At 53.2% G+C, this 19271-nt stretch overlaps 1 protein-coding gene across 1 annotated transcript; it reads right to left on the bottom strand.

The window, feature by feature from the left end:
* Positions 1–1252: 1252 nt before the first annotated feature.
* On the bottom strand, positions 1253–15080 carry PLPP7 (phospholipid phosphatase 7 (inactive)). Its single transcript, XM_041406952.1, has 2 exons — positions 14437–15080; positions 1253–2092 (listed from the first exon to the last, which is right to left on the bottom strand). Exons 1-2 carry the CDS (start codon positions 14885–14887, stop codon positions 1728–1730), a joined length of 816 nt encoding a protein of 271 aa, XP_041262886.1. The 5' UTR covers positions 14888–15080; the 3' UTR covers positions 1253–1727.
* Between the last annotated feature and the right edge of the window lie 4191 nt (positions 15081–19271).

The following is a 19271-nucleotide window of genomic DNA, read 5'->3' as shown; positions in this document are numbered from 1 at the left end:
AAGGCATCACCTGCTCCCTGCCCCTTCAGGAACCTGTCACCTCCAGCTGCACATTGGTGCATCACCCAGAGCCAGAGCTCAGAACGTGCTGCCATCCTTGCTAGGGATGAGGATAAACTCTGCCACGTGTAATAATGCCTGGAAGGAAGTAAAAGCACCACAGCTCACTTCTTCACAGAAATGTTTGCAGGAGAAGGAGGCTGACAAAGGAAAACCCTGATGGGAGGGTAGCACATCCCTGCTCCCACACACAGCAGCAGGAGGGAAGCAGGACAGCACCCGCCACCCCCGCTGCTCTGCCTGCTGCTGCTCCAGCCTCCAGGGACAACCCTGAGCTCTCCCCTTTCCCAACACGCTCATGACAGCCCTTCCCAGGGGACAGCTCATCTGTGAGCTCCGTGGGAGGCTTGCCTTTGAAGGACATGGGTGCCCTCCTCACCACGCTCCTGCTCCAGCCTCGGAGCCGGCAGCGCGGGAAGCCAGCAGCTCCCAGGGCTCTGTGCTGACATCCCAGCTGGAGACACATGCCAGGGATAGATTTTCTGTTTAGCTTCTTTTCATATTAATCATCAAAGAGCAACAAATGTCAGCAGCTTGCAACAGTCATTAGCTGAATGTCTTCTTCTCACCAGCCCCTGTAGGAAGAGGCCTCCCGACGTGCAGGGCGAGATGACAGCACAGGACCCAGCTGACTCCTCCCTGGCCTCACAAGCCTGGTGAATTTTTCTTGGGATCCACAGGAGGACAGAGATGACAGGACCTCTTCATTCGGCAGGATTCATCCAGTCAGGAAAGATGCTGTGTCTGATAGTATCCATCACCTGCCAAGCATCAAACTGCCTTCTAGAGACAGCTAGGACACAGAGAACTGGAACATTCTGTTCAAAATATGGGATTTCTTTATGGCAGTTATCAGGAGGGATCTATTTTGGAGACATCACGTTGAGCATGGCCATCACCTGGATAAGGATCCACCAGGCTTCAAGGAGGCCACTTGTCAATAATGGGAAGAAACAGCACCATGTCAGGGCATTGTGTGTCCCTTACCAGACCAAAAACTCCTCATGCACCCTCACAGAACAGGTTTTCCTTCAGTGTCCTGAGCATACACCTAGGCCCATCCCACCCAAAGCAAAAGTTTGCATCCCCTTGGGCAGCAAGACTGCAGGACCTGCTCCATGCTGAATGCATATCTCAAAGCCACACTGGGCTCGTTTTCTCCCCTCCCGCATGATAAGAACCAAACAGGGCAGGATTTTTATGATTATTTATTATCTGTAAAGCACCAGCAGTGTCCTGACTCCATACAAGACACAACTGCTGGGCTTACAAAAAGGAAAAAAGCACTGTGGCCAAAATAATTTATCCTCTAAAAAGTTCACAAATGTGTTCTCAGGAAGCTCTCAGGCACTGCCCATCCTGAGGACATATCAAGGTGCCAATGTGAGCCACCTAAAGAAGGCAGACATGGAGCTCATTTCTCTCACCTGTAAAGCTTAGTTAGGCTGCTGTCCAAACAGAGCTTGAGAATATGGCCAAAACACAGGTACGGCCCTTGATTTCTAAAACCCAATCCATTACAAGAAACTTTTTTTTTTAAGGGTGAGGAAGCGACATTAAAAAACACCACTACTCATGGAAGTTACAACTGCTTCCAACAAACAACACGTAGAAAATACTGGGAGGGGGACTCTCAAAGTATCTTCTAGCTCCCAAGTCCTCCGCGTTCACCAGATGGATATCAACATCTGACACGTGTTGGAAGACATCCATATCAACTCCACCAGCCTGAACTGCAAGTAGCCGAAAACAAAGCCGGAGAGGACATCTGTGATGTGGTGCCGTCCGATCATGACGCGGGAGAGGCCCACACAGAGGGCCCAGAGGACCAGCAGGATGCGCAGAGGGATGGCCAGCACCAGGTGGTTGAGGAAGAACTTGGAGAGCATGGCCACCCGGCTGGCGTGCCCGGCGGGAAAGGCGTAGGTGTCCATGGTCAGGTAGTCCAACAGGCCAGGGTTGATGTCATACGGGCCCTTCCGCTTGGCCAGCTTCTGCAGACCTGCCACGATCATGATATCCAAGAGCAGGGCTACAAAACAGGAGACACAGAGGGAACCGTGAGAGGCAGAAGAGTTGAGGGCAATTTGCAAGGCATAACATTAAAGGGTTGTCATTGTCTTTGAATAAAAATATGTATTTGGTTCTAGTCAGATGTCCATGGTGCAGCTGTACACAACTTCCCCATCCTCAGGTCACCACCCAAATGTTGATTGACCCTCCCAGTTTGCCCACAGAGGAGGCAAATATCACAGTCACCCTCTGACAGAGGAGAACCCCAAACCGCAGAGGCGAGCAACCCACCTGGGCAGGAAGAGAGCAACTGGCAAAGCTAAAATTGAAACTCTTTTGGCCCTCAAACCACCACTCTGGGTGCTCCTGTTGCTGCCTCCACCTCGTGCTTCAGAAATCTTGTGTAGCAAGGTCCCTGCCTGGGGCTCTGTGCCAGGCTGACCAGGCTGCAGTGAGCAGGCTGCTGGAGGAAAGGTGCCCCACAGCACTTTCTAGGGTTGTCCCTTGTCCTCTCCCAAGCCCACCACCTCCTCCTGCTCAGAGCAGCCAGGGGATCACACCATGCTGGCAGATTTTTCACCATGCTGCCAGATTTCACTAAGAAAAGAGCATTAGGAACCAGTGAGCCAAGGGGAACAGTAAAGAAAAACGGGCTCTTGTGTTAGAAACAGCACCACAGTGTGTTGGAGGGTCCTCCTAGACATCCCCCACCCATCCTTCTTCCTTTGCCAAAGCATCAAACACCCACGAGCCATTTCTTGTTTCTGCTCACCTCTTGCTCCCTGTGTCACCCCACACAGCCCCTTCCCTGTGCAAATGCATTGGGGGTACCACATCTCCCAGCCCCAGCAAACCCAGGTTTGTGATGGCTCGGGCACCTGCAGCTGCAGCTCTCTACACCAAATCACCTTTCTTCCTTAACAGCTTCAGGAGTGAAACCCATCAGCACTTGTCTACATCACCCTCCTCTTCAGCCCACCCGCTTAGTCCCAGCCGACAGGTACTGTCATTTCTATTTCCTAGCATCAATTTTATTTCTCTTTAATCCCCTCATCTGCTTTTCCCCAACCCTCCTAATTAGTCAGAGAGCTGATTTCAGCTCTCTGCAGCAATGACAGGGACATATCTGCCATCACCAGCACAGCCTGCTCCCTCAGCAGGAATGCCAGGGGCAGTTGTTTGGTTCTCAGGCCCTGGTAAAGACCATTCCTTGAGAGCTGACAAGGTTTCAGGAGCATGGATGGGACTGTGGTGGTGGTGGGGATGGGAAATGAGATGGCACATGGCAGGCAGCTCCACCTGCCTGCTCAGCACCTGGCAGGAGCTGGAAGTGAGGAGCTGTCACAGCAGCTCTGCTCACCCACCTTCCCTGTGTGCCACCCCCAGCTCCAGCACTGCTTTGGGAAGGGGCTGGTATTTATCCTGGCAAAACCCTCTCCTTGTGGCAGACTGCTTTTATCCCTCATCTGCAGAGATCTTGCATAGGCAAGTGGGGCAGCAGGACCTCCCTGAACCTTCTGCCCAACGGGTCATGCATGCCCTGGGGTCTCAGAGCTGTGGAGGGCAGATGGAGCAGAGGAAAACGTCTGGGTACCAGCTCCTCCCTGGCACGGACAGTAGCAGGAATCCAGGACAGACACAAAAAGTAGATTGACACAGCAAAGGCTCATGAGTGGCACCTGAACAAAGGTGTTGAGGCTGCAGCTGGCAAGGGGCTGCAAGAAGGCCAGTCACACCAGTGGCCTGTAGCAGTAACAGTGGGTTTAGGAGGACAAGGACAACCAGGGACTGCCCAGTTCCTTCTGGATGTGACCAGTAGGCAGGGAGAGAGCAGGGGGAGGTCTGCAGCCCACCAGGACCCCCACACTCAGCAGAGTGATTGTCTGCAATTTACTGATTTTTTTTTTTAATTTTATTTTTTGACAAGCTGGCTGGGGGGAGAAAGGGAGGGAGGGATTTCAGACACAGGCTGTGGAGCCCTGGAGCAGCCACTCACCCTGGCTCCCTGTTAAGGTCAAATGCTGTGAGTCCAGGCCTGCCTGACCATTACAGGGCTGCCCTGCTACACAGGGCTCTGCTCATGCTGGGTTTCCTAAATCACCCCAGCACAACTCCTCACCCAATTAAGTGACCCCCCTCCCCACAGCCCTGATCCAGCAAAGTGCTTCAGGAGATGATTTTCAGAGCTCATCAGCTGCATTTCCCACCAGTCCCATCTCACCCTGGACGAGAACTGTGTGAAACTGAAGCCCCACCATGCTCTCTTGGGAACCCAGACTCATCAAATTCTCGGGAACCCAGAAGCATCAGAGAGATGATGCACCAGTGCTGCCAAGAGAAGACTCTGGCCCAAGCTGCTCTGCTGAAGTCAGCACAAATTGCACTGCTGAGAAGCCAAGCCAGGGCTCTGAACGAGTCTGGGCACCCCAACAGATCCCAGTGTCTCCTCCATGGTGTTCAATAAATTCCCTAGAGACCATTCCCCACCAAACCTGCCCATGGATCAGCAGCACAAGTGCCATGTGCTTTAGCAACGTGTGGTGTTCACCATTGCCTGTCAGTATTTTGCACTGGCAATATTTTTTTACGGTCAAAGGTGATGTCAGGGCAACTCAAGGGATGCAGGCATGTGTGCATGGAGGTGTTCAGGGCATGGAGAACAAGCCAAAGAGCAGTTCTAATAATCCTTTCATTCAGAAGATGAATAAAATGAGCCTTCAGTACTGCTAGCTTTGATTTTCGTCAAATGATGCACAGAAAGCAAAAAGCCTCGTTTGCCCACATTTCAAGATTGGAAGGCATGACAGCATTAAAACCAGGGGTTAATTTGCCGTTAAAAGAAAAAAAAAACCACCGAAGATCCCTCGTCTGGTGCTTTTTCTATCACTTCCCTTTGCACTTTCCATTCCTCTCATGGAGATTTCTTAATGAAACAGCCTCAGCAGCCAGCCCTGGCCCCTGAGGCGTGGGGGGTCCCACTGTCCTGGGGTCTCTGCTGTTCCTCTTCCCACTGCTGGGTCTCTGCTGTTCCTCTTCCCAAAGCTGGGTCTCTGCTGTCCCTTTCCTCTTCCCACTGCTGGTCTCTGCTGTCCCTTTCCTCTTCCCACTGCTGGTCTCTGCTGTTCCCCTTCCTCTTCCCACTGCTGGTCTCTGCTGTTTGCACTTTCCATTCCTCTCATGGAGATTTCTTAATGAAACAGCCTCAGCAGCCAGCCCTGGCCCCTGAGGCGTGGGGGGTCCCACTGTCCTGGGGTCTCTGCTGTTCCCCTTCCCACTGCTGGTCTCTGCTGTTCCCCTTCCTCTTCCCAATGCTGGGTCTCTGCTGTTCCCCTTCCTCTTCCCACTGCTGGTCTCTGCTGTTCCCCCTCCCAATGCTGGTCTCTGCTGTTCCCCTTCCTCTTCCCAGTGCCGGTCTCTGCTGTTCCCCTTCCCTCTCCTGCTGCTGCCAGCACTGGCAGGGTGAATCAGCAGCCAGAGCTGCTGCTGCCGGTGCTGCCAGGGGCCCATCCTTCAGGAACAGCTACAGACAGTGCCATTGGCCAGCAGCCCCATCCCCAGCCCTATTCCCTGACAATCCCATGACCTACATACCCACTCGGACCTTGGCTTGCTTCCTTCCTCCCCTTCATGCACATCGAATCCTCCCTCCTCGGGTGGGCACAGCATCAGGCAGCTAAGGGGTTAACTTTATCGGGTGCCCTCGGTGCTCCAGCTGCAGCTGGGTGTCTCTGCACTGGGGACTGTTCCTGCTGCTGCACCCCCAGCCCCTGAGCCTTGCACCTGCCACCTGCAAATCAGCAGCACCACCTTGGCTCTGTCCTTCTCTGGTCCCTCACAGAGCCCTCTAAATCCTTCAGGCTGCCCTGGCTGAGGAGCAAACACAGCCCCAGGAGAGCCCATGGAATGGAGCCTGCAGCTGATGCACCAGCCTGCACTGGCTGCTCTCTGGGGACCCTGGGGCTGTCAAAAGCACAGCAGGCATGGCAGAGTGCCACCCGACTGAGGCTGAGATGAGAGGAGCAAGAAATTTTAATATGAAGCATTTTTTTTCATCATGCCCTTCCCCTCAGAGCCAGGTAGCACTGGATTTAAACCAGAGGCATCACTGTAAAATCCAGGTAGTGCTGTATTTAAGAGCAAAGGAAGGATTAGCTCTTGCCCATTCTTGCTCCTTTCACATTTTTCTGAAAAAGATCAGGAATTTCCCTGTTGACCTGGTGTTAAGAGAAACAATCCTTCAGATTTCCAACGCAAAACCACCCAGTCCCCAAATCCTATATTAACATCTACAATTTCCTTAAAACACAAAACCAAAGAGCAAGTCTTGTCTTGCCTGTGACAATTTTAGCATCAGAGATCACCTTGGCATTGTAAAAAGCTAACATCTGGCATCAGATGCACAGTAAATGAGCTGAAAGTGAGCCCCCTGGGCAGGCATTTTATATCTATTAATAAGGAAAGGAAAACAATTATCTGCCTTGCTCCTACCACCAAACGTTAGCAGCCCATTAGGAGCAGAGAGGTGAGCAGAGAGGAGCCCTGTGCAGGCAGGGCACAAGGACAAACCTGAACCATCAGCAGCAGAACCAAATCAAACCCCAAAGCTTGCATTTAAAACGAATTTAAGCAGTTGGATGTCCCCTGCCACCATAAGGTCCTTTCTGTCCCCGAGGTGGCATCTCTGCTGCTGTCCCTTAAGGCTGGAGGAGGCTGAGGATGGTGTGAGCACCCTTGGGGACATGGTCTGCTCCAGGTTGGAGGCAGGCAGTGTCTCCAGGGACGGAGGCAGATTCCAGCTGGGGTGTTTATATAAACATGTTATCAAAACCACAGATGAAAAACAACCTGGGTGCAGTTCTAGGGGCAGGGGGGGAGGAAAAGAGGAGAAAGCCAAAAAAGCCCTTGGCCTCATCTGCTCCTGCAGCCCAGATCCACGTGACTTCACACACATGGGGCTGCTTGCAGGAGACAAGGCTGCTCTCCAGAGCCCAGCCTGGAGGTCGGGATCAGAAACAGTCACAAGCCGGACTCAGCCTCCCACAACCATGGCTGAGCACATGGGGAGAGGCAAACAGGGAGGAAAATGCCCAGGAATGAAGAGTGAGCTCATTACACCAGCTCAGGAGGCTCCCAGTGTGGGAGCAGATGTGCCTCAGACACGATGGGCACAGAGCAGAGCCAGGTTGGGGACAGCTCATTGCTGGGCTTCAAACCCAGCACGCTGGAGGTGGCTTGTGCTCCCCACTGCAGCTGTTGAGGCCACATGCAGGGCCAAGACAGGCTTGGAAGGTGCTGTATTGCCCAGATTACCCACCCTCACTCAGTAGTGAACTCTGGACAAATGCCACCAGTCCCATGGAAACAGTTTCTTTAGTTCCATAATTAGAATTCATTATTTTTTCCCCCCATTTTTCTTTTAACTTATGTGCCCCCTCCTACTCCTTCTGAACTTCCCAAATCTCCTGCAGGCATTAGGCTCCCTGACCTGGAAAATGAGCTGTTTGCAGCCTTATCTCGTTGACATTAATGAAAGATGCAGGTTTCAAAAGAATCTTCACCCTCTCTCCAGTGGAGTCAGCGGCAGCTCGAAGAAGTCCACTCTGGAAATGAACCCCTCCATTCCATTTAGTTCCCTAAATGTGGCACTATTGGGTGTAAGAGCTGACAAAAAGCACAGATGGCATGACACATTGAAGAGCCAATGAATCAGGCATTTTGCTGTTTGGGGGGGGGGGGGGTTTATTTTTTGGCTGAACAAGCATCAGTGTGGGGTAAGTGGTCATGGGGAGGTGATAAAATAGTGGAAAGCAGAATTGTGCAATTAATTAAAATAAAAACCCACAACAACTAAAAATAGATTTGCTATATTCTAGATGATTAGAAGCAGCTCTGAGTGCAAACACAGGCTGCCTGGAGTTCTCCTCTTGGAAACACTGTGCCCTGGGAGCTGGGAAATGTGTACTCAGCATCAAATACTGAGCAGGGCTGCCTCACTGGGGGGCTGCACAGGCTGGGGAGAGATGCAGGCAAGAGGGAGAGCACAGTGAAAAGGGCTTGTGCTGCTGGGGAAAAGGAGCTGAGCAGCCCTGAGGATGGCTCATCCACCTCCCAGAAGGGCTCTGACAGATTGAAACACCCCTGTACCCCATGACAGCACCACAGGTACCATCAGCACATCCAGAGCCCATGCAGCAGCACCTGCAGCACTGAATGGGATGAGCTGGAGGAAGAAAAGTGCCTTGGGCTGAGGAGCAGCAGCATGGCCCAGCCCACAAAGGCTGGGCTCCTTGCTTGGCCTCAGTGCTGTTTGGGCTTGGAGTTCCACCCCACTAATTTCAAAGAGGTAAACTGACAAAAAAAAAAAATTAAAAAAGGGTCTGATGCTGTGATGCTCAGAGGGTCTCCCACCATCACACCTCCCAGTGTGGACCGAGATCAGGTACATCTGCCAGCATCCCTGTGCAGGTGGAAATGGTTCTCTGTTCCAGGTTAAAGCATGGAGGTTTCCTCAAAGTGGAGGAAAAAAGGAGATTTCATCTCATTCCTCTTTTTCCCACCCCATCTTCCACCAAACCCGGAGCAGGAGACCCGGGCTCTCCCTGCCTGCTGCTCCTCCCAACAACTCACCTCACTCCCCCACCTTCCCCTTCCCAGCCAGTGCTCCTGTCAAGGCGTGTTAGAGGCAAACACACTCACCATTTCCTGGGAGCTCCCTTCGGGCCAGAGCCTGGCTCTGCTTCTCCAGCTCTGCCCGAGTGGAGCAGCTCCTGTCCCCTCTGAGCTGCAGGCAGGGGCAATGGGAAGTTGTTCCCGGAGTGACAGACATAAGGATGACTCATTTCCCATGTTTATTCCCCCTCTTCCCATTCTACAGCCCTCGCACTTCTTTTCTCTTTCGCTCTGCATTCAGGCTGGGTTTCGCTGTTGGCTCTGCGAGGGTTGGATTCCAGCTCGAGGGTTGGACTCCAGCTCGCTGCACATTCCCCAAGGGCTGCACTCTGATGCCTGCAGGGCTCACAGCATCCCCAGCAGCCAGCCAGGACCTGAGCAAATCGGTGCTGCCTGGTGCCGAGGGGCTGATCAGACCATGGTCTGATGGAGACACCCTGCAGGCCCCTGGAAATACCCCAGTGCCTGCTCCAGCCACAGGCAGATGAGTCCCAGCCTGTCCCTGCCTGTCCTTTATCCAAGGGGACACTGCAGGGAGCAGGACATGCTCCTGTAGAGGAAGCAGGCAGGAAGGGGGGCAGGGAAGCCGGGAGAGCAGGGCATTGCTGGCTGCTCAGAGATGCCTGAGCTCATCAGCTGTGAAGGGATGAAGGCTGAGCACAGCACCCACCAAAGACCACGGACTTCAGCTGCTGTATCTGGGCAGAACAGAGGCAGATTAGCAGCATGGAGTGATAAAGAGGAGTGTTTAATGCCAGGCTGGACCTGTGTCTAAACGCTGGATGCAGGGGCGTCTGTGCTGTTCCCTCTGCCTGGCATCTTCCATGGGTCACTCCTGTTGGGTTATTTGGCATTTAAATGTTTCCACCTCACTGGGCAGATGTGCTGCTGGCTCAGTGAGACCTTGGTGGGCTCTGGCAGGGCTGGGAGAGGAGTGGGACAGAGGCTGAGCCCCCTCCATGTGCCAGGCTGCCCAAGGAGGGATGGTTCTGCAGGGCAGCAGCTCCCAAGCTGCTCTACCCATCCCTGATGGAATGTCCTCTGCCCTGCCTGGCTCAGGAAATCCCTCCTCTCACAGTGCAAGAATGAAAGGGGAAAAAATAGACACATCTGGCCCCAAACCATCTCTGGGGCTCTGGGCTGAGCAAGCTCTGCTGGATTCAGACTGATCCATCTGCCATGCAGCTCCCCAGCCTCTCTGCCGGGTCTGGGCTGCCCTGAGGCTCAGCTGGCAGGATCAGCTCCTCTGCACTGCCTGGGCATCTCATCCACCCCATGACCTTTACCAGCACCGGGCTGCACTGTCTGGATTTTTCATCACACAGCCTCCAAAGAGAAGCATGACAATACCTGAAGCATATCTGTATTGTCAGAACAGGGTCACTGGGGTCTCGAGGGGCTTGGTGAGGGCATTTCTTTCTCTTTCTTCCTAATCCACCAATTTCTTGCAAATCTGGTCTTGCTTGGAAGCTGCCAGGACGGCACCACAGAGTTCTGACCATATATATGAATTTATAATTTCCTTTCTTAGGGAGTCTGCAGGGACTATGTTTCAGAATATCATGGCTTGGCTCCTGGTCAGAGTAAAGCTAGGTCAGTATTCAGGAAGAAGGCTGGACAGAGCAAGAACTTCCTCCTTGCTGACCTCCAGGAATGGAGAAGCTGCCCTGGGCTCCCTCCTTTCCTCCTGTGGCATTCACCCATCATGATACACCCATGCCCTGAGGCAGTGCTGTACTTAACGGGATAAATGCTTAGTGACAGCACCACAGAGCCATCCTGCCCCTCCAAGGGGATGCAGAGCCAGCTGGAGATGGCTGAGCACTGGGACCAGTGTCACTGAGACAGCAAGCAAAGAGAGGACAAGGGCTTTCTCTTCTCCTCGTCTGGATGCCTGTTCCAGAGAGCCATGACCACAGCAGAACCAGCTCCTGGTACTTCAAACCAAGCACAAACACAATTTTATGTGCAAGGATGACCCAAGCAGGTACCTCCCAACAGCAAAGGCACCCAGCTGGATGGCAAATAACTGAACACAGCAGTGGTTTGGCTGTAAACACAAGAGAGGGGCCTCACTGGAGTGACCACTTTGGGTGGGCAACCACATTCCATCCCCAGTGACCACATTCCATCCCCGCTGCAGTGAGAAGGTGCCTGGACCTGCAAAGACCATCAGTTTAACCAGACCAATCTGTTTAGCTTAATAAATAGGAGGTGAAGAAATTACTTGAGCACTATCCAAAATACTGAAAGGCAGAAGAGATGTTGGCTGAAAGAGCTGGAGAGAGAAGGGTATGGAGACGCAATGAAGGGAAGAGTCCAACTAAAAGCACTTGTGAGAATCCCTACCACTGCAGTAATACAGAAATGGCTCTGACAAGTTCACCCTCACTTGTAACTGCACATCAGATTGAGTGTTTGGGTTTTTTCCCTTAACAAATTGAACAGGAATAAATTAAGGGATGTGCTACAGCCTGTATTTTGCCGTGGGTTAGATCGATGATCCAAATGTTCTTTGCTGGCTTTGCAGTCAATGAATCACTAAATTTGGATCCACATCCTCACCAGATGGATCAGAACCAGAAACCGAGGTACTGCTGCCCCCAGGGTTTAATGGAATTTCTGTCTGGTTCTGAAGCAGATCTGGGCATTTTACTGAAAGTTTTATAACTGTTTTCGCCCTGCAAGCCCGACTGCAAAGTTCAAGTTACTTTCTAAGCACCTTAGTTTTCACAAAACCCTTGTGATTGCAGAGAAAAGCTTGAATAGTCCTAAAAGTTCCAACACTGATAGACAAATAAAATGAACTTTATAACTGGGGGAATTCCCGAGTTATGATTTTCTCAATTTAGCCAAGGGTTTGTGAACCTTCTCCCTGACTTTGGCTCAGCCAGGGCTGGTGATGCTGAGACATTCCTCCTGAAATCATGTCCTGGCAGAGGGATTTTTACAGTGGGCACAGATATCTGGTTTCTTCCATCTTTTCAGTACCAGGCTGTGTGTGCTTCTCTGGCTGTTTGGCATTTGCTGGAAAAGATTATTGTGAGAAGGGGAATCAATAAATTCCATCACAGATGACAGACATGGAGGGAAAACATTGCTTGGGGTTGCTAATCAGCATCTGCAGTGGGGATGGATGGAGCACTCCAGGGTCAGACCCCCTCACCTGAAATGCCCCCACATGTGTTGGCAAACCCTGGTGGGAGCTCCTCCTCCATCTGCAGTGGTGCTCCTGCCAGGTTCCCAGTCCCCTTTCAGCAGTCTCCTGTCTCCTGGCCTTGGAAGCCTGATTGCAAATCCTAAACAAGTGCTCTATGATGGGCTGGCTCCCTGCCCAGAGACTGCATCAGAAATTCTGCTTGATGTATCAAACCCTCAGCCAGCCGGGGGAAGGGAGGAGAGCCCAGGAGGTAGGGAAGGGGTGCCACAGACAACCCCAACTTCCCTCCTCCAGCAGGGAAGCACCAGGAGATTCCCTTCCCTTTGACCTGTGCCTAAACAGGAGAGCTTTTCACCACATCCTGGTGGATTTGAACTACAGGAAAGCAGCAGCAAGAGGGATGAAAGATGCCAGACGCAGCAGTGGTGCCATGACCTTCCTGTCTACACAAGAATCCACTTTTCTTGGGACCTGCTGAGGTCCACCAGCCCCAGGCTCCCAGCCAGGCTCCTTCTCCACCAGCAGTGCAGATATCATGGCAGCAGCGACTTAGATACTCAGAGTTTCTGGCTGCAATCTTAAATATCAGCCCAAGGCCACTCTCACAGCAGAAATCTCCTTTGTGGGGTGACACAAGCCCTCCTGCAGAAGCTCTGACAGGAGAGGCTGAGGGCACCTTGGTCAGTCCCACCAGTCAGTGCTGTCTTTTCAGAGGGAGCAGTGGAGCTCTTTGGAAATTGCCAGACCTATGGAACTGGCCTTCACACCAATTAACTATTTCCTGTCTTGGCAGGGGGAGAGGAGGGGTGGAAGTAGTGTGTCTAAGCAAGGATACAAGACTCCAGAACCCCCAGCTTGTCCCTGGGCACCACGTTGGAGCTCAGGAGACCTGGAGATGTGGGTAGTGATGCAGGGATGAGCTCTCCCAGCCACCACTCCATAAAGTTAGAACATGACCCTGAAGTGGCTTTGCATTTGTCCTCTTCATATGGCAACAGAAGGGTGAGAAAACCTCTCTTGTTCTTAAGCCAAAAGGGGCACTAGCTCTTTGCAAGGATCTGAAATATTTTGGAGTCAAAGCAGCTGGTTTTCAGGCTCCAACCCTGTCAGAGGCTCTTGGGTCAAGAGACATCTGGAAGCTGTGCTGGCCGCTGTTAGTCACCTGCTATTTCATCCTCGTGCCCTTTTAAATGGCTCCTCTCCTCCCAGGAGGGGCTGACCCAGCACCGAGGAGCCCCTGCAAGAACTGCTGATGTCGGCGGGCTCTGCATCACGCTGGAGCTATTCTGGCTTCTTCCCTGCCACGGGGACATCTCATCCCCCATGAGATGTCACAGCACCAGGACAGTCTCCTCCAAAGGCACAGGGGAGAAAAGGCAGCTACCACTGTGCTTTTCAAGCCCTCTCTGAAGGATGAACTTGTGAAAAAAAAACAACCCCAAACCTGGGGCCACGTTGCTGAGCTGTATCACATCACAGTCAGCCCCTGCAGACAGGACGTCCCTTTCCTGTGGTGCCTGTGAAATAAAGTGTCCCTATGGTGCCTCAAAATGCTCCCTGAGAAGAATGGGTCTAAATCAAATGTTTTCAATTTGTCCTAACAACCAAAAGTGGGATTGCTGAGTTTTTAGGGAGGGTGAAACACCAGGGTGGGTCACAGCCAGAGGAGAGGGTATTTAGTCACAAGGAAAAATAGGATAACTGGACCCTGTGCCAAAGGCAGAAGAGAAAGAAGAGCAAGGTCCTCAGGTATACGTGGCCTGGGCAGGCTGGGGCCAGGATCTAAGGCAAGTCACAGCTAGAGCTCATCCTGGTGGGACATCAGGGTGGGATGGGCCCTGCACAATGGAGAAGCCAAACCCTTCAACACATCCCAACCTCCAGAAACAGGGACACTGACCACCACCATGCAAGGAAGGACTAGCAGGAGAGCCAGAGGCATCCCAGCCTGCCTACACAGCCTCTGGGTCAAATTAGCACATGGAAACGGGGACAGCAGCAAGAAAGGTACCCAAGGGAAGGAGGATGTGAGAGCAAACTGCAGCAGGGAAGGTGACAGGACTCCATCACGTGGAGCCTGGTCAAGAAGGTGACAAGGGGATGGAAATAACATCCTCAGGAATTAATCCAGACATTAAAGACTAATATCTTTATGATATCCTATCAAACATCAAGGCAGATGACCACAGATTAAATAAAAGACACCACTGCTGGTATCCACCCTCCCACCACGGACACTGCCTCGGTCTGACAGGACAACCCTGCCCCATGCAGCACCAGGGGCCTGTCCCTGCTCCATGGCTGTCCCCAGCTTCCATGGTTACTCCACCCCTCTTAGACACCTTCTTTTCCCACCCATCACCCCCAGCACCTGGGACTAGGAGGGCCAACAAGTGCAGCATTTACCCTACAGGTCACTCCCTGCTTCCCGACCGCTTCTGATGCTGGGAGCAGCCAGAGGAGGAGTCCCAGTGCTGCTGTCCCTTGTGAGGAGGGCTGGGCTTTCCCGGCAGGCAGGGAGGTTTGCCACTCACCTAGCAGCAGGTTCATGAGGACCTCTTGGCCTGCCAGCGTGCTGCTCTTCACCAGGCAGATGAGCGTGCCCGCAATCCAGGGGATCCCGTGCCCCGTTATCCCCAGGAGGTTGATCATGGAGCGGGCACCTCCCCAGGAGGAGGCTCTGTTGGCACACACTCCCAGCCTCTTGGACATGCAGATATCGATGGCCAGCAGCGAGTTGAAGGCGATTCCTTTGAAGGAGGGGTTGAGCTGCATGCAGTCCTCCTCGGGCAGCTGCTGCGACTGCCGCCGCTCCTTGGGGTTGGCGTTCTGGGCACCGGCTGCCCCGGCCTGGCCGCTCTGCTTCCTGCTGGAGCTCCTGCCCTCCTGGTTCCCCTTCAAGGGCTGATTCAGGGAGAGGAACTCAGCCCTGTTGAGGACATTGTTCCTGTCTCTGGCCCTGGACCGTGGCTGGGATGCTGGCATTGCAGTCTCTCTTTAACGCAACCTGCTTTGCAAATACCGGGAAGGAGAGAAATCCCTCTTCTCCCTGCAGAAAGCTTCCCCCACTCCCACCCTCACAAGCTGTGAATTTGGGAAGCTACAAAGGTTCCCCTCTGTTGCAGTTGCCCCCAGCACAGACTGCAGCTGTTAAATATAGAGTAAGGAATGCACATGGCTGTTTACTTCATGGGCCTAGCAAGCTTGGAAGGAAAATTAATGCCAGGCTTGGCAGCCACTCCAGTGCCAGGGAAAAAGGTTGCACAGCCAATAGATATGAAGAAGAGGAGGGAAAAACATTGTGCCAAAGGTTGGTTGCTTCTGGCCTGGTCTATTTAAATCTTCCAATTGCTTATTCCCCTGGGCTGCAAGGGAAACTGGGAAACGTAGTTCTTTTTGTGCTGCAATTCACATTTCAGCACCAGGCTCGGAGCTGGAGATGATGGCATCCCCCTCCTCAGGGGGCTGTGCTGCCTGGCTTTGCAGCACCAAGACCAGGTGTCGCTCAGGCACTTCCCCTCGAGGGGCTCTCCCCCAAATCTCCCTAATTAATCTGTTCTTCAACCTCTCCCCCCATACCTGGGCACCCTGAATACCCCCCTGGCACGGAAACCTTTCAAAGCACCCCTAAGCCCACCCTCCCTGCCCGCTCAGGGCGCACCCTGGAGCGCTTTCCATCACTCACCCCGTTCCTGGAGGAAGGAGAAGCATCACCTGCCTGCTGATCAGCCGGGCAGGAGCCGCTGATGAATTCCCATCCTCCTGGCCTCGATACCGCACGTGTCCCCGCGGTGTCACCAGCGCGGCACAGCCCCAGCTGAAAGCAGGTGACAGCCGCTGCCTGTGTCCCCTGAAAGAGGCACGGCCACCGGCCCCAGCAGCACGGGGACGAGGGAGGCTCTGCCAGGCCCCAAGGAGGACAGGGAACACCTGCTGTCCCTCCACGCTGTGCTCCATCACTGTCACCTCCCTGCCGACCCCCCTGAGACATCCATGCCCCTGGGAGCATCCCTGGGAGCGTTCCTGGGAGCCTGCAGCTCCAGTTCACAAGGCTGAACGATCATCCTGCATCCCTGAGCAGCAGCTATGTGGATTCTAGCCTCCAGCACCTCTGGGAGACACCCCCCATGTCAGCTGCTGCTGCCTGCAGGGTGACAGCCCAGCTGCAGCACCCCCTGAGCCAGGGCACCTGCACTGCCAGCACCCCCCCTGCACAATGGGCTCTCCACACCACCCCCAGGCTCCTGGAACGGAATTATTCCTATGCAAATAGGCTGGAAATCCCCCGTGGATGGAGAATTGAAGATGGATATTACACTGAGGAGCAGAACAGCCAGGTCTCTTGGTGCCAGTGATATTTGTCTACACAACTGTCCAGAGGTCAGTGGATGCACAGGTAACCCTGGGAACTGGGCACCCAGCTGTCTTTAAAGGTCCAAACTCCAGTGGGGAATTTAAGTACTAAATGAAAGGTGGTTCTTGGCCTTGGGCTTCCAAAGATAATAACACAAATTTTACATTTTCTTTGCACTTTTATGCATGGCTCTCAACATTCCCTCAGTGAACTGTGCGTCCAGGCTGTGCCCATGTGACTGACAGGCCATCCAGGTGGCAGCAGTGCTTGGACAAGCAATTGTCTGAGGTCCTGGGCTTTGTTCATGTTTTCCTCCCTCAAGGAAAAATAATATACATCAAGTTATTTCTGAATCATACCCTCCTGGAACTTATGCCTGGTCAAGGGAGGTGATTCTGCCCCTCTACTCTGCTCTGGTGAGCCCCCACCTGGAGCACTCCATCCAGTTCTGGGGTCCCCAGCACAGGAGGGACCTGGACCTGTTGGAGTGAGTCCACAGGAGGCCATGGAGATGCTCCAGGGGTGAAGCAACTCTGCCCTGGAGCCAGGCTGGGAGAGCTGGGGGTGTTCAGCCTGGAGAAGAGAAGGCTCCAGGGAGAGCTTTGAGCTCCTTCCAGGGGCTCCAGGAGAGCTGGAAATGGAGTGACAGGACTGACTTCCCCTTGACAGAGAGCAGGGTTAGATGGAATTTCGGGAAGACATTCTGCTGTACAATGAGGGTGCTGAGGCCCTGGCACAGGTTCCCAGAGAAACTGTGGCTGCCCCATCCCTGGAAGTGTTCAAGGACAAGGTTGGACAGGCTTGGAGCAGCCTGGGACAGTGGAAGGTGTCACTGCCAATGGCTGGGGGTTGTACTAAATGACCTTTAAAAGTCCCTTCCAACCCAAACCTTGTGATTGTATGATTCCAGTGGGAGGAAGAGCTTGTTCCCTTCTCAGGCTCCCTTACCCAGCCCATAAAACACAACCTCTCCTGGCTCAGGTACCACGTGGGGCTGTGGCAGCCCTTAAATCACACAGGAACTGCCACTTCATCAGCACCCAGCAGCTCCTGCCTGATCCCTGGCTGTGCTGCCACTACCAGGGCAGTCAGCCCCCCATCCCCACCTGCCTGCCCTCACCCCACTGCCCAGCATGTGGAAAATCTCAGCCTACCTGACACGGGCCAGGCAGAGAACCATCAGCACTTGGCTGTGGCCATCACCTCCCAGTGCATGGCCTCCTGGATTTCCCCACTCTGTGCAAATGTGGGGCTCTGCAAACATCAGTGGGCAGAGGGATAAAGGCACTGGTGGCCAGGACCCTGCAGAAACAGGGAGACCCCTGCCCAGTCTGGTGCTGGGGATGCGGAGCTACAACTGAACATGTTCCTCGGGAGTTGTCAGGGGTTAAAAAATACCTTGGAAGCCCTGGGAGTGAATTTAATCTGGTGCCTGTCTCTTCTGCTGACACTGATAGGAGGTAATTTCTGTGCCCCAGCCTCCCTGTGAGACTCCAGCCTTGCACTGCAGCCCCAGACCTGAGCAGGAAGGGGCTGGAGGAGGAAGGGCAGCGTGGGATGGATGCAGTGCCAGCAAAAGCCTTATCAGTGGTGGAGTGGGAAAGGAAAACTGTCCGGTCTCTCCTGCAGCAGGGTGGGCTGTCACTGACAGTCCCAGCTGGAGAAACTGAGCTTGGGAGGGAAAAATCCCTGATCCCACTGAGGCCACGACAAGCCCCATCCCATAAACCTAACCCAGGGGTTTATAAATATCCCTGTAGACAGGCTCCCTGCTCCGGCGGGGCTATTCCAGTCCTGACACACGATCCGCAGGGGTCATGCAGCAGAAGGCGCAGCCAGGCAGCCCCGGCGTGCCCCGTGTGCCCTGCCCTGCTCTGCTCCCGCTGCCCCGCGGGGCTCCCGGCCGCAATTCCCGCACAGCCACGGCCACACGCGGTGCCGGTGGCAGCACGGCCGGCTAAACCTTGCTGGAATGCGGGTGGGACAGGAGGGACAGCGCCATCCCCTCTCTCTGCCCTTCGCTGGCAGCGTTGGTGCACGCCAGCCTCGGTCAGCAGCTGGCCAAAGCAGCAGAACTTGCACCCAGCAAACCCTGCACGGGATTCTTGTAGGGACAAAAGAAAGCTGGGTGGGATGTGCTAATAATGCCACAGCAGCGTGATGGAGACAGGCACGACCAAAACCCAACAAAAGAGCTGATTGAATTAGAATGAGACAATGCAATTTCCTAGTTGACCAGAGACAGCCAAGTTGAAGCAAGACCTGGCTGAAGCTTCAGTGGAACTAGAGTTGCAGAATATGCAGTTTCACCAGACTCATGATGCTCTGGGAAACTGTGACAAGCTTGTTTGAAAAGTGTGAAAGAGTCTTGGAAATGTCAAAGGATTTCAGCACCTTCTGGAGGCTGCTGGATATTTCATTCGGAAGATGCTAATTTCATTCTTCCTGGTACTACATGATAGTAAGTGGCTTGTAACTTGAGCAGGTTCTTAGTGTTTCTCTCTGTCACAGGATTAGTGACTAAATTGTGCCTTTCACAGCAACTGGGAAGTTTAAAATAAATACTTCTCAATGCTTCAAGAAACTCGTGAGGAGGAAAAACACAATAATCTGTGTTTTTTCCACATGCTGTGGGTGGAAAGGAGCAAATCTGCCTCCCCTCATCCTGTGATATTTGCTTGTTAGGATCACCTGGTAGCTCAGGTCTCTCCTACCTGCTAAGGGCTAATCCAGCCTGCTGAGAGTGGAGGGTAGGAAGGACTAAAAGACATTTACAGCAGCTCTGCACTGCCACACCACAAGCAGCACCGGCAAAGAGATTTTTACCTCTCATTTCCCCAGGCTTCCTATTTGGAAACAAGTGATAGACACTCACCCAGCTGATGAGCTGATGTCCATCAGCTATTGTTTGAAAGCCAAAATTTCACCTCCCCTGGTGCTCTGATCCTCAGCCAGCTGATGGCCAGCAGGACCAGTTGGCAACATTACCCCTAAAACTGCCTGTAATAGAAGTTT

This window comes from Onychostruthus taczanowskii, unplaced genomic scaffold (genome assembly GCF_017590055.1).
Source record: "Onychostruthus taczanowskii isolate IOZ18803 unplaced genomic scaffold, ASM1759005v1 scaffold25, whole genome shotgun sequence".
Lineage (NCBI taxonomy): Eukaryota > Metazoa > Chordata > Aves > Passeriformes > Passeridae > Onychostruthus > Onychostruthus taczanowskii.
The sequence above is the reverse complement of the archived record's forward strand: the minus strand, read 5'-3'. Positions and strand labels throughout refer to the sequence as shown.

Coding starts and splice junctions, on each gene's coding strand:
- PLPP7 (XM_041406952.1), bottom strand. CDS start 14,887: ATGCCAGCATCCCAGCCACGGTCCAGGGCCAGAGACAGGAACAATGTC. Junction 2,093..14,436: donor CCTCATGAACCTGCTGCTAG/GTGAGTGGCAAA, acceptor CCTGTTTTGTAG/CCCTGCTCTTGGATATCATG.